The sequence below is a fragment of the Artibeus jamaicensis genome, unplaced genomic scaffold (genome assembly GCF_021234435.1).
Source record: "Artibeus jamaicensis isolate MK-2021 breed Jamaican fruit bat unplaced genomic scaffold, CSHL_Jam_final contig_233, whole genome shotgun sequence".
Lineage (NCBI taxonomy): Eukaryota > Metazoa > Chordata > Mammalia > Chiroptera > Phyllostomidae > Artibeus > Artibeus jamaicensis.
In genome coordinates, this window is record NW_026521486.1 from 15,751,653 (window position 1) to 15,765,994 (window position 14,342).

The 14,342-nt window shown below is 42.1% G+C and overlaps 1 protein-coding gene across 1 annotated transcript in view; it reads right to left on the minus strand.

The window, feature by feature from the left end:
* Positions 1-14,342, minus strand: part of ANO4 (anoctamin 4) — a 333,135-nt gene that overhangs the window by 22,860 nt on the left and 295,933 nt on the right. The window contains exons 21-26 of the mRNA XM_053662056.1: positions 13,458-13,569; positions 12,421-12,478; positions 12,183-12,280; positions 10,368-10,510; positions 3,997-4,149; positions 2,868-3,015 (exon numbers count right to left, since the gene is read on the minus strand). Of these exons, the coding sequence (XP_053518031.1) occupies positions 2,868-3,015; positions 3,997-4,149; positions 10,368-10,510; positions 12,183-12,280; positions 12,421-12,478; positions 13,458-13,569 (712 nt within the window). The remainder of the gene's footprint in view (positions 1-2,867; positions 3,016-3,996; positions 4,150-10,367; positions 10,511-12,182; positions 12,281-12,420; positions 12,479-13,457; positions 13,570-14,342) is intronic.

Genomic DNA, 14,342 nt, shown 5'->3' on the forward strand with positions numbered 1-14,342 from the left:
AGTCTGTCTCACTGCTCTCACCTTCACTGGTTTATCTGTGTGCGAATGTGTGACCACGGTCAGCCAGCCGCCTTGTACCCTCACTGGGTCTGCCCATTGCTACCCCACACCTGGGATCCGCCAATGGCTGCCTGTGCACCTGGGTTGGTCCAGGGTGGGGGAGGAATCTTTCCTGACCGACTCCACTCAGCAGCTGGCTCTGCCCCTCTTACCGCTCTGGCCACACGGTGCGTTGTTGTCAGACTTCTGTATAGTTCAATTTTCTGTGTTTTAGCTGCATTTTTGTTACTAAAACTTTGTTGTCTTTAAACTTGGTTGAGCAAGAATGCACAATGTTTCCACCGATGCCTCCATCTTGGCCGGAAGTCTCAAATCTATTTTTGTTTGATGCAAGTGTTGCTACTACAGCTTTTTTTGTTTGTTTCAGTTTGCAGGAAATTCCTTTTCTATCTCTTTACTTTTAGTCTGTGTGTGTCTTTCAATCTGAAGTGGGTCTCTTATAGACAGCATATGTACAGGTCTCATTTTTTAAATCCATCCAGGTGCCCTTTGTCTTGATTGGAGCATTTTAGTCCATTTAGATTTAAAGCAATTATTGATAGGTATGTAGTTATTGCAGTTTTACTTTTTTTCTACTTCTTATCTGTTCCTTTATTATTCTCTTGCTCTCGTTAATGACTTTCTCTGGTGTCATGTTTGGATTCTCTTCTATATTTCTAGAATATCTCTTTGAGATTTATGGTTTGTGTTTACCATGTGTCTCATATACACCAAGCTATGTTTACAGTGGTTTTAAGTTGAAGGTCACCATCACTACTGTACTCATCCCCTTCATGTTTGTGTTCTTGTCAGTGAACATGTCCTTCATTCCTATACTTTCTCATTTGTATTTTGGATCTTTTATTCTTAAAGAGATCCCATTCACATTTCCTGTGATACAGATTTAGTAATGATGAACTCCTTTAGAATTAAAAGAAGTAAGGGTAATAATGCATGACTCGGGTCAGTTTTGGAATCAAATGCAAAACATTCGTGAAGATGGTTTGAACAAAGTTAAGGTAGATTAAAGGTAGATATATAAATCTTAAAAGTAGCAGAAGACTCAAGTCAAAGAGAAAGGTCATCAAAAAAGCCTGGAGAGCCCAATAAAACTGAAATAAGAAGGTTATTAGATAAAATTTTTAAGCACCATGAACATTGTCTGGAATCTAATAGGCTGTGAAAAATCTAAAGTTTTGATTTACTACCAGCTGTGCATAATATTTCCACATTACTGCTTGGTTCTCCCCCAAACAAGACAGGTTTCACCATATTTGGAGCAGGAAAGAGCTGCAATAACCATTGGGATTTAACCCTTGGGGAATATGTCGGATGAGCTTCAGAAGCACCTATTGGCAAGTGCCCTGGGGGCTGTGTGGTTCAGGGTGGAGAGAACCGCATGACTTCTCTCCATGAGAACAGGAGTTTAGGCTTAGGATATTCACGTGGTTACCTCACAGTCACACTGCCTTGTGATTCTGGATTCACATCTCTCAGTCTCTGCTCTTCAAAGTAAGGGTAATAATGCATGACTCGGGTCAGTTTTGGAATCAAATGCAAAACATTCGTGAAGATGGTTTGAACAAAGTTAAGTTTTTTAAAGCTAAGTTAAGCAGAGAATGTTGACAACAGTTACAATTGGAAAAAAATGTGTGGATAATATCTGCCATAAAGTGGGATGGTATGCTCACCGAAAGCTGCTAGATAATTAGTGTTTAGTGGCTGCATGGTTATTGTTGTAAAAAAACTTTATAAAACCCTCTTCAAATAGCTGGACTATGAGCCTTTTTGAATTTGATCATCTGTACCCTAGCACATTTACATAGTGTTAATGAACTTGGACCTAGGCCAGGTGTACATTAATTCAGTTGTTTTGATTCAGTGTCACTTGACTCCTTGGGGCTACTTGAACTACAGTGGCTATAGAGAGTAACTCAGTTTGGCTCAGACTAGTGAACCCAGAAGGCAGGGCTGCGTCTATGAGTTGGTAGCAGCCCATGTGGGATGATTTCTGGGGCACTGAAAAGACCTTGTGTTCCCAATACACACCCCACTCAAACCAGTAAACACAGTAAATGCCATAAATTATATTAGATTATTTTGACATTACCCAGATAGGGACTTCTCTTCCGTGACAGTTAAGGTTTCTTGTCTTTTTTCCAAGGGCACAGCAATGAAAACTGTGGGACATGTTATAATGTTGCCAAGGCTTTATCTGACTGAAAACACAGAGCCCTGGCTTTGGGAATCATTGAGGTGATGCCACAGAATTGAGCTCTCAGGGAGTTCACCCAATTTGATTACAGCAATACAGACACCACTCAGGTCAATAGCCAGGAAATGTCATTCAGATGCTTATTTCGCAAATATGTACTGACTACCTCGTGGGTGCTCAGCACATGGTTACATATTTCCCATGTAGAAGTGGCAGAGTCTACATACAAAGACACAAGGAGAATCAGATTGTAATGCTCTTTTGACAAACTCATAAAAATGGCATAACTGTACATGACACCATGTACCACTACACTGCTACACACATGACCACACCACTGACTTCTGAATTTGTAGTGGTTGGGGGATGGAGAAAATGATTAATTGTTGCTCTCTCATTGGATGTCATTTAAAACCTGTCAGACTCCCATCCCTTCAGTTGATCAGGAGGATGTGTTCACTTTGGCTGAAAGTGTTATAATTTCACCTCCCCACCACTGGCTTTCCTGGTTTTGGGTCCCATGTATTCTGTTGCAGAGGCTTCTGTCTGAGGGTCTAACACCACACAATGGCCAGGTAATGAAGATTCCATGATGGTTTCACAGCAAACTTACTTTTGCCCAGCTTCTCCTTGGCCTGCACAAGGTCCATACTTATAAGCATACACCAAGCGAGGGATAAAGTCGGATGTTATCGCGATGACAAATGCATTTGTAATAACAGAGAGAATTCCAATGCCTTCAAGAATTCCATACCAAATTCCTATTCAAAGAGAAGTGTTGTATTAATTCCAGACACACAGCAGAGGTAATAAGTATTAACATTAACTGGGGTAACTAATTTTCAAAGAGTTCTTTCCAAGCATCCTTTCATCTTCCCAAGAGTTGACACTTGCAAACAGGAGTAATTTGTACTTGCAAACACCTTGGCACTGAAGGAGCATGTGTGAAAGAGCCAGCGCTCATGATTTAAAAACTCAATCAAGATCAGACATAAGTAGAGAATTCTGGCCAACGAAAAGGCACCAAAACCTGCTCAATCAGACTGGCACATGCAATGTCTTGCTGCTACCAGTTCCTTGGGGGTAGAGAGAGGGTCCCTCTGGTTCATCTTTGTGGGCTCAGTTGTGATGCACTGACCCAGGGCAGGTGCTCACTGTGGGTTTATTTCACAGAGTGGTTAAAAGACCATTGTGAGCATCCACATGCAATCCTCTTCCCCACACACTGGCTGAACACCTGTCTGCCCTCTACGAAGCACTAGGTTCAGAAATGAATGAAATACAGCCTCTGATCTCAGGCAGCTCTCGAGAGGCTGCACCTGACTCAACTCAGCATCTTTAGCCAAAGACCAAAGACCATTTCTGCCTTTGGAAAAACTGGATCACACTTCATGTGACTCAGGAAAACATTTAGGAAAGAGCAAAACCAGGTTAAGCTATGAAATATCTACAAGTAAATAAGGGATAATCAAAATTTTGGATTCCAAAGTCTTAAGATAGAAATAACTAACTTGGGAATCTATTTAAGTACACATTCTCTAACACTGGAAATTGTAAATCTCCAACTAGGCAATTTTACTTCTTATCTGAAATCATTTAAAGCTAACACATTTATTCTTTTGCAAGAGTTGGTTGAATCGTCTCACATGGAAACCATATGTAAAAATCTAAAGTTGGGGATTGTTTTTATTTTATCTACCAAAAAGTTAATATCTTTTAAAACACATACCCCAAAGACTTACCTATGTCTTTGGCCCTTGAAGCTAAAGGTCGCCTCCATTGTGTGACAAATTTGTAGGCGTCAAGTCGAATTTCAATTATGTTATTTAGTAAGGCCAGAAGTGGTGCTAGGGGAAAAGCTGCCACAAAGATAGTTGTGAATCCGAACTGAAGAACTAGAGGTAAAAGAGAAAAAAGTACATCGGTGTCCCATGACTGTCTTCAAATGGATAATGATGTGAATGTCTCACTGTTTTAATCTACATTTTCTCCAATACTGAAGCACAAGGAATGGAAAGATGGGCAGGCACTGGAAGAAAAGGCACTCCTGGCCCTGGAACAGGGGCATCTAGAAGCCACGATCATTCCCAGGGTCCAGATCTTGGTTTCTAAATACCATTCTCTAAATAAAGGGACCAGGGGTTCTTGGGGAAATGTTTAATTCCAGAGGTAGGTAGGGGAAATGTGACATGAGCCTGGGATATCTTGTGATGTCAGAAAGTTAGGAAGTACTTGAAAAAGGATGGAACACATCAATTAGGGCACAGGACAAACTTGAAGGAGTGCCTAATGACCAAAGCTGGAACAATTTGTGAAACAAAATGATGCTATTCAATTATAACCTGAAGACTAAGTATCTATATCCTTATTGATACAAATACATACTGATCTAAATAAAGAATTGAACACATGACTTAATTGGGGAGAAATGGCCTTTCTTCCCCATTATGGTAGAATTCTTTTTATTGTTGTTCAAGTACAGTTGTCTCCATTTTCCTGCCACCACTTTTCCCCACCTCCTGCTCTCAATCCTATCTTATGGTAGAATGCTAATTAATAAATGTAGAAGGAATAATGAGAATAGAAAATCACCATTGATCAAGTATCATTGTAATGATTGCTGAAGGCAAGAACCATTACAACATGTTAAAATTAGCAGAGAGAAGCATATTTGCATATAATATTAAAGTATTTCCCCACATGATACTTATTAATTACAAAGGAATTTAAATTAGTATCTTCACAATGGAGAGACCTGGTAGACATCACTTCAACCAAGTGATCAAAGTTATTTACTATCACCAGTGACGAGACATACTGACATCACGTACCCCTGATATGATATGCTAAAGAGGAGACAGAATCATTCCTGTGGTATTCTTGCCAAAAATGCATATCCTCAACCTAATCATGAGACTACATCATATAATCTCAAATTGAAGGACCTTCTACAAACCTACTGACAAGCAATCTTCTAATGTCAAGATCATGATCATGTCAAGACAAAGACTGAAGAACTGTCTTAGACTGGAGTAAACTAAGCAGATTACAGCATCTAAATGCATGTTGAATCCTGAATGGATCATGGACAAGAGATAAGATAGTGGAAAACTGGCATATAAGTGCTATCATACAGAACTTGACTTTCTCTGACTTATCTCACTTAGCATAATATGTTCAAGGAGTATCCATTGTTGTTGCCAATGGCAGGATGTCTTCCTTTTACATGGCCGAATAGTATTCCATTGAAGATACTACTTCTTTACCCATTCATCCATTGCTGGATACTTAGGTTGTTTTCCTATCTCATCTACATGAATAGTGATGCACTAAACGTGGAAACTGAATCTGTCTCTCCAATATCCTATTTTCATTTCCTTTCAAGCAGCATAAAGTTGAAATTTCTATCCATTTAAATATACCATCAAGAGAGAAGTCAAGCCACCAACTGGGAAAGGATATTTGATTTACAGCATCTGACAAAGGACTCCTATCCAGGGTAGGTCAATAAATTCTATAAGTCACTAAGAAAAAGAGGATAGTCACAGAAGAGGATAGCCAAAGGACCATAAGCATATAAAAAGGTGCTCAGCATTATTTGTTGCCATGAAATTTCACATTAAAATCATGATAAGACACTGCTACCTGTCAACCAGGATGGCGAAAATTTTTAAAAGGAAGACACAAGTTTCAGACAGTATGGGCAGTAACTGAAGCTCTTCTACTGCCAGTCAGAGTGTAAATTGATACAATTCACTTTTGAAAATGTTGGAAGTGTCTGCTGAACATCAATAAATGCATATCTATGACCTAGTAACCATACTGCTACATAAGTTCCCTTCAGAAATCTGTATATATATGTTAACCAAAACACATACATAAAAACGTTCACAGCTGTATTGTCAGAGCTCACACAGGTGTCTATCACCAGTAGAATGGATGGAGAATAGTGCGTTCCTATGTTCACGTGCCTAGAAAATCTGCACATGCACAAAATAATTCATCCATTGTCACTCTGATGCCCGCACTCCCACAGGTAAAGTTACCTTTCTTAACTGCAATTCAACAGAGGCTTTGATTCCTATTAAAATGCTTCAGTCTAGCATATTTTTTTAAATATTTATTTTTTGTTGATTATGCTGTTACAGTTCTATTCCCCCCTTCATTCCCCTCCACCCTACCCCCCGTCTCCACCATTACCCCCCCTTTAGTTTATGACCATGTGTCTCAAGTTCTTTAGATTCTATATTTCCCATACTATTCTTGCCCCCCCCCCATCTATTTTCTATCTACTGTCTATGCTACTTATTTTCTGTACCTTCTCCCCCCTTCTCCTCCTTCCACTCCCCTGTTGCTAACCCTCCTTGAGATCTTCATTTCTATGTTTCCACTCCTGATCTAGCTGTCCTTTTAGTTTGCTTTTGTTTTAGGTGTGGTTGTTAATAACTGTGAGTTTGCTGTACTTTCACTGTTCATCTTTTTTTAACTTCTTTTTCTTAGATAAGTCCCTTTAGCATTTCGTATAATAAGGGCTTGGTGATGATGAACTCCTTGAATTTGACCTTATCTGAGAAGCACTTTATCTGTCCTTCCATTCTAAGTGAAAGTTTTGCTGGATAGAGCAATCTTGGTTGTAGGTCTTTGGATTTCATGACTTGAAATACCTCTTTCCAGCCCCTTTTTGCCTGTAAGGTCTCTTTTGAGAAATCTGCTGACAGTCTTATGGGAACTCCTTTGTAGGTGACTGTCCCCTTATCTCTTCCTGCTTCTAGGATTCTCTCCTTCATTTTAATCTTGGCTAATGTAATTATGATGTGCCTTGGTGTGTTCCTTCTTGGGTCCAACTCCTTTGGGACTCTCTGAGCTTCCTGGATTTCCTGGAAGTCTATTTCCTTTGCCAGATTGGGGAAATTCTCCTTTATTATTTGTTCAAATAAGTTCAAATTTGTTCAAACTGTTCAGTTTTCCACTGGTGGCTGTTCCTTTCCCCCTTCTGGTACCCCTATAATTCGGATGTTGGAGCATTTAAAGATGTCCTGGAGGTTCCTAAGACTCTCCTCATTTTTTTAAATTCTTGCTTCTTCACTCTTTTCTGTTTGGCTATTATTTGCTTTCTTCTGGTCTGCTCCATTGATTTGAGTCCCAGTTTCCTTTTCATTGCTATTGGTTTCCTGTGCAATTCCATTCATTTCAATTAGTTTCGCCTTCATATGTTTGTCTAATTTGTGGCTATAATCAACCAGTTCTGTGAGGATCCTGATCACCAGTGTTTTAAACTGTGCATCTGAGAGTTTTGCTATTTCTTCATCGCTTAGATTTATAGGCTCTGGGGCTTTGAGATCTTCTTGAGCCATTTTTGGTCTGTTCTGGCCCTTCAAGTGTGAGGAGCGGCGCCTTGGACTATCAGGTCACTGGGTTGTGACGCTGTATGTGGGGGCGTGGTCAGAGCGGGGAAATGGCGGTGCCCTTCGCTACCGCTCGCCACTGGGGCCTGCTGGCTCCAGTCCAATCGCCCACTCCCTCGCTTGTCTATCCGCACACAAATGCATGACCACAGTCAACCCGCAGCCCTGCTCCCTCACTGTTTCCCTGAGGTTGCTTGCTGAGTTGCCCACCAGGTCCAACCTTGCGCCTGGATTCCATGCGCCTGAGTTCGTCTGACCGAGTTTTCCTGTGAAACCCCGCTCCTCTAGCTGCTGGTTTCGCCCCTCTTACCGGTCAGGGTGAAGAATATGTTGTTATCAGACTTCCGAAAAGTTCAATTTTCTGTGTTCTGGCTGTGTTTTCTGTTGCTAATATTTAGTTGCCTCTAAACTTGGTTGTGTGAGGAAGCACAGCATCTCCACCTATGCCTCCATCTTGGTGGAAGTCAACCTAGCATATTAACCTTTAGCCATGCTAAGAAGTACACTTCATGATATGGGACAGTTGAGGGATTGGTTGGTGGGAGGTTAGGGAGTTCTGGGAGGGGCAGAGGAGAAATTTGGGAGTACCTGGGAATCGAAATGCAAAAAAAAAAAAAAGACCAAAGGAAAGATGGGAGTGGTAATCAAAAGCAAACTGTGCCTCTTTCATAATTTTGCTTCAAGTATTCATTCTAGGAATACTATACAGCAATGATAATGAAGTCCTACTACTTGTAACAACATGGAAGACTCGTAATAACCATTATATTGAATACAAAAGGCTACAAAGAGTATGTATACAATTCCATATAGAGAGAGATCAAAAGAAGGCAAAATTAATATACGGTGTGAGAAGTCAGGAAAGTGGTTAGGGAGGGCATTATCATGAAGGGAGGGGACAACGGTGCCTCGTCAACCCTGGGAAGATTCTATTTCTTGATCTAGTTCACAGGAGGGCAAACATTTCCTGTAAAGAACCAGATAGTAAATATGTCTGGCTTTTCAGGCCATATACTCTTTGTCGAAACTACTCAACTGTTCTGTTGTGGTGCAAAAGCAACTACAGGTAATACGTAAATAAAAGGGTGTCTCTGTGTACCCATAAAACGTTACTGACAAAAACGGGCAGTGGACAGTAGTTTGTCAACACCTCTCCTACATAGATTGTTACATTTTGTGAGGATTCATTGATCTGCACATGATTTATATACTTTTACCACTAAAATATCAATGAATGAATTTTTAAAAATATAATAAAGCAATGAGAATGTAAATAAGCAGTTAGAGTTCACCGAGACTTGCTCCTCGCTGCAAAGATGCTGCAGTATTTGGAGCGCTCTGGTTCTGGCCGCATAAAAGCTTCCTTGAAAGCACTCAATATACCAACATTATTTGTTTATTTCCTTTATGGGAGAAGAGTCCATTAAGAGACATCAAAGTGGTTATTTCTCTTAATGAATTCTCTTTATTAAGCTTTATTATTAATGCCCAAATTGATTTCTTCTCCAAGTTATATTGCTCTGCCATTTTATAATTGAAACTCTGAAGAAATCAGTGGATACTCAGGACATAAGCAATCTATGAGATATTAAGCATCAATTCTACTACTCCTTTAATTTTTAGATTCCCCAGAAAGAACTAGCTTCTTTCAGAAGTAATGCATCTTGCCCATCCGCACCCCTAACTTCCACCCCAATGTTGCAAAGCTTAAACATAACTTAGAAAAGGAAAGGGACTCTATACACACTCAATTATTATGCTAAGGGATTTCATTAGCTTTCTCCCCTGGGAAATAAAATTAGGAAAACAAATAATGATATAAGAGGATGCACACAGAGAGCACATTATGCGCCAGGCATTGTCCTAAGTCCTTTTCATGCATTAACCCATTTAATCCACACAAAGAGTATGAGGTAGTTACTCCTATTATTGTCCCTAGTTTAGAAATGAGGAAATCAAGAAAGAGAGAGGAAGCAACTGACCCAGCTTTCATAGTGAATAAGGGAGAGGGCCGAGACTTGACCCCAGGTAATCTGTTTGCAGACCCCATGCTCTTAGTTACATGATACAAGAAATAGCCTGGGTTGATTCCCCAGAAATCTGGTTTCTTAAATAAAAAGGTAGCATAGCTTAAGCAGTATTTAGCTTCCTGCCAAAGCCTCTCCAAGGGAAATGACTGTCCCCACTCTACTGCCTACTGATTGATACTGCGGCATCTTATGACAATTGATTACACTTACTCTTTGTATCTCTGGCTTTGCCCCTCTGAGCCATGCATTCTTTGAAAGCTGGGGCTCTGCCTTGGTCCTTCTCATATGTCTAAGTGCCAAGCATAGTGTCTGCCTGAACGTAACATGGTTCAGCAGATGTCTGCAGAGTGAATCAATTACACCATGAGGGATACCTCCTTTCTCATCGGTTCATCAAGTTTTCTAACTCGTTTTTGCTCCTGGTGATTTGGTACAACAGAGAGAACATGACATCCTGACAAGTTTGATGTGGCTGTCGGCTTTTTGAACCATCCCTATGGGTTGGGCGTCTTACAGCAAGACCCTCACTGTGCTGCATTTAGCTCAAGAATCCCCACACACAGATGGCCCCAAGGTGATGACTGATATATTTTTGGTTGAATGGAACTAGAGAGCAAGAATTTGCATTTATATTGAACAGGATAAAGGATAAAAGGATAAAGTGGAACATTTCCATACTCATTTCTAAGTATTCATCAAAGAGTCCGTAGGCATTCATCGGCTGAAGGTTGTAGTCCTTTTCCCACTGCGGGAAACTTATTTTCCTTTCTGGCCCGTGCTCTTGTCGTACTTTTCTTCTAGTCCACCAGTTCTGAATTAACCTGCACAATGAGATCAGTTTCTTTAAAAAGAAGAAAAAGCATAACTGTTTGTAAGACTTAAGTCATTAAGAAGTAGGAGCATTTAAATAGAGACTCATACTTTAAAAAAACTGAGGACAGGCTGCCAAGGAAATAAAGCCTTGGATTAGGGAGAAAATAACAACGGAGGCTGCAGTTCATGCGAGTAAACAGAATGACTGATGAACTGGTTTTAATCATTCACGAAACTGCCTCATGCTCAGTGTGGCCTATGAGGATTTGATGAAGGACCGAGAACATCTACAACCACCCCTCCCCAAGATGGAATCAGCGCCCAGATATCTGAGAAGAAGACGACTTGGCCGAGCTGGCTTCCTGTCGGCCTGCATGGGTGCTGACTGGCATCTTCTGACTTGGGGGCCTAGACAACTGGCAAACCCACAGAACGCCTCCTCCTTTGGCACACGGAACGTTGCAGTTCCACAGCTGGACGTGCTTGCTTTGGGCTCGAGCTGGAGAGGGGCTCCGACTCCCAATAAAGTGCATCCCACCCTAGGAGGTCGGCACATGAATCCTTAACAGTGCTTGGGAGTGCATCTTAGGATGTTGGACAGGCCTGAGGAAATAGGGGCAGCAGGGTTTCCAGGGGCAGACATGCCAAAAAACAAAAGCAAATGTGAAATAAAGGGACTAGAGGGATGGGTGCCAAAGACAAACTCTGCCTACTTTCCCAGTTTTGCACTCTGTCCACATTTCTAGAAGATATAATTCTCTTGATGTTGACAGTATTTTGATAAATTATGGTTTAAAACTTAAAATGCTTCTAAAGTTTTAATTTTATGATTTATTAAAAGTTTTATAGGAAACATAAAACACTTGGAATGAGTTTTCTAAAATTAAATATAGTAGGGAAAACTACTAGTCGTGGCTCTGATAGGGAGGTAAGGGATGACTTTTCAAAGTGAATTAAGTTCTAGCTAATTTTTCTGGCTAAGTGGTCCTCCCTGGAACCTGGAGTTCTCTCTGGAGATGCCAAGCTGACACGGAAATCAGTAGGTGTGGAATGAAAGCAGAATTAGAAGTATCACTCATGTCCCTTCAACACTTAAATGACCAGAATTGAGCAATCACAGCAGAGTCCAAGGTTACCCTTGCAAAGCTGATGCAAGTTTATGCCCGTTGGCATTAACACAGGTAATAACATGTTTTCCTGGTTAAGATATGCTGACTTACAAACACTCTGGTTTCTTTTCTGAATCCCTAAACTTTTCTCCGTTCCATAAGTTTCTTTTCTGCACAGTCTAAATTTAAAGTAGTTTAAAAAATGCCACTCCTGATTTATCGCAGGGACTGGGGAGTAGAGACCTACTTAATATTTTAGAGCAACTCATAGTGCTGAAGCTAAAAGGGTCAGACACATCAGTGAAAGCAGCTCACATTACAAGTATCCAATATTTGGGGGCCCGGTCTTTAAAAAATTCACTTGTGTTCATGTGACTCGTACTAAGTCTTCCAAAAGAGCCAACGTTTATTATTTTCACGAGTCTCTTTGAATACCTGAGCGTGAGCACTTTGCTCCAGGTACACGCACTGGCTTAGCTGCTGAGCCTGCACGGCTTATCTTACTTGCCACACCCAGAAAAGCCAAAAAACAGCAATGCTGCCACTTGGCTACAGACACGAAGGTACTTACGGGTAGCCAAGTTCCATGAAATTATTCCAGGTCTGCTTTAGCACCATTATAATACCCATTTGCATACAGAGATCAATAAGGCATCCACTAGGGTGGCACTGTGAGGTAAGCAAACACAGACATTCAGGAATCAGTGGAGAGGAAGGAAGGGTGTCTGGTTTCCAACCTGCACAAAGTTGCCCAAAGGCTGTTCAAGGCGGGGCTTTAGGAAACAAGGAAGGATAAGGAGAATACAGACCTCTTCTAGTCTCCACCTGTTTATCAGCCTCAAGTAGGCACCTGGGTGTCCTGCAAATCTTCAACACACACAGAAAAACAGACCATTAGCATCCTGAAGGTCTAAGTCTTCAGTGACTATTAGATTAGCACGTCTTAAAACAAAAATTACAGGTACAGTAAGTGTCAGGTCTAAGGGAATTAGGGAACTTTTCATAGCTGTCATAACGGCAGCTTCTGGAATTCTCCGGGGGATGTGTCCCTTCTGGCCTTTCTGTCTGGCTGCTGAGCACAGAGGCCAGTTCTCATTCCTTGCTATGACTTTGAACATTTTCTACCAAATATCAAGTGCTCTGCTCTGGCCTGTGTAAGCAGCAGGTAGGATTGAAACATTCTGATCTTCTTGAATAACAGTAATGCTGCTGTTTTTTTGTTGTTGTTGTTTTTTGCTTTTTTAAATCAAATGACTTGACTAGAATTCCATTCCGAAGTTCCTAATACTGAGCCAGGGCTGCTGAATTCATCTCATTGAAACCCCAATCCTTGGCCCATCCTGGTTCTCATCTGCTCAGAAACGCGCCCTGGTGTGATGAACTCATGGGACACGAGTGAACTCAGATCCTTCCCCAATCCTCATGACTGCTGGAGTCCGAAGTGTCCCGGGCTGCCATTCCGTGTCAGCCCCTTCCCATCCCTCTTCTGTGGAGTCAGAGGTCTAGGACATGCTGCATGCCACCCTGCCCCTCAGGTCATCTGCTCCTGCAGGTGTGAGACCCAGGGCCCTGATTCGGGCAGAGGGAGTCCACAAGTTTAAGTCCATCCTTCCTATGTGCAAATAATTTCCCTCCACATAACCTTAGCAAGAAAAGGCACACGGGTGCTTACTCGTGAGCGAAAACCATTTCCTGAGATGGGAGTGAAAAGGGAAAGGAGGAGGCCAATCTATTTTTACATTTTGAATAAATCACACTAAAGGAGGGACTCCTCTGTCGCCCCTGGTCAGTGACTTCTGAGTGCTCTGTCCCCCGGCACAGGGGTGTGGAGAGACCGGGTTCTTACCTTCCGAGGAAGAAGGCGATGTAAAATGTGGAGCTGTTCAGATTGACAAACTGAAAAAGAAACATTTTCAGGGTGAAGCTGTTCTCCCACTCCGACTCTGTGCGAGGCTGTTCTGTAGATGAAAAGGAAGCAGAGTCTGAAAGGCTGCCTCCGATGCCCACTCGTCCCCCGACTCCTCTCCGCGTGCACACAGGGTGGGAGCACAGGCAGGCCGAGGAGGCTGCAGGGGGCCCAGCGCCGGCCCGAGGCAAAGGGGGCCACCCATGGGATCCTCAAGCTTGCAGACCAGCTCCAATAAGGGTTTGGTGGGAAGCAGCTACGACTTGTCTGAGGGGGTAGATTATACAGTGCATTCCACTGTTACAGGATGCAGAGAGATCCCGGAGCAGCAGCAGTGGGGCTGCAGGAGCCTCGTGGCCAGTCTTGGCTTCCTGCAGGAGACCTTCCCTTGTTTTGGCCTGTGAGTAAGGCCTGTGTGGGGTCAGGTCCCCTCCCAGCTCCTAACAGTTCCTTGGTCTCAGTTTCCATTGCTGATGAAAGACCAGATACTACCAGGTGAGAGGGGGTCAGACCCCCATCTCAGAATACCGAGGTATTTGACTTCCTTACCTGTCATCCTCTGCCATGGTGTTTCATTCTCATGGACAAACACCGAGATGACCTCACCCTCAGCTCTTTGACTATATACTGTCATCTGTGTCCCGTAATTCCCTCTGTTGCCAATTCTTATTTCCTTACACTTTGACTTTCAAAAAGCAAATGCTCTTTGAATACTGTGACAGGACTGAAAATACGGACCAAGCCTCCAACATGACATCTCCTGTGAGATGCACTCGTCCGTCCCCAGGAGCTGCATCGCCACCCCCAGCGATGTCAAAGAAAATG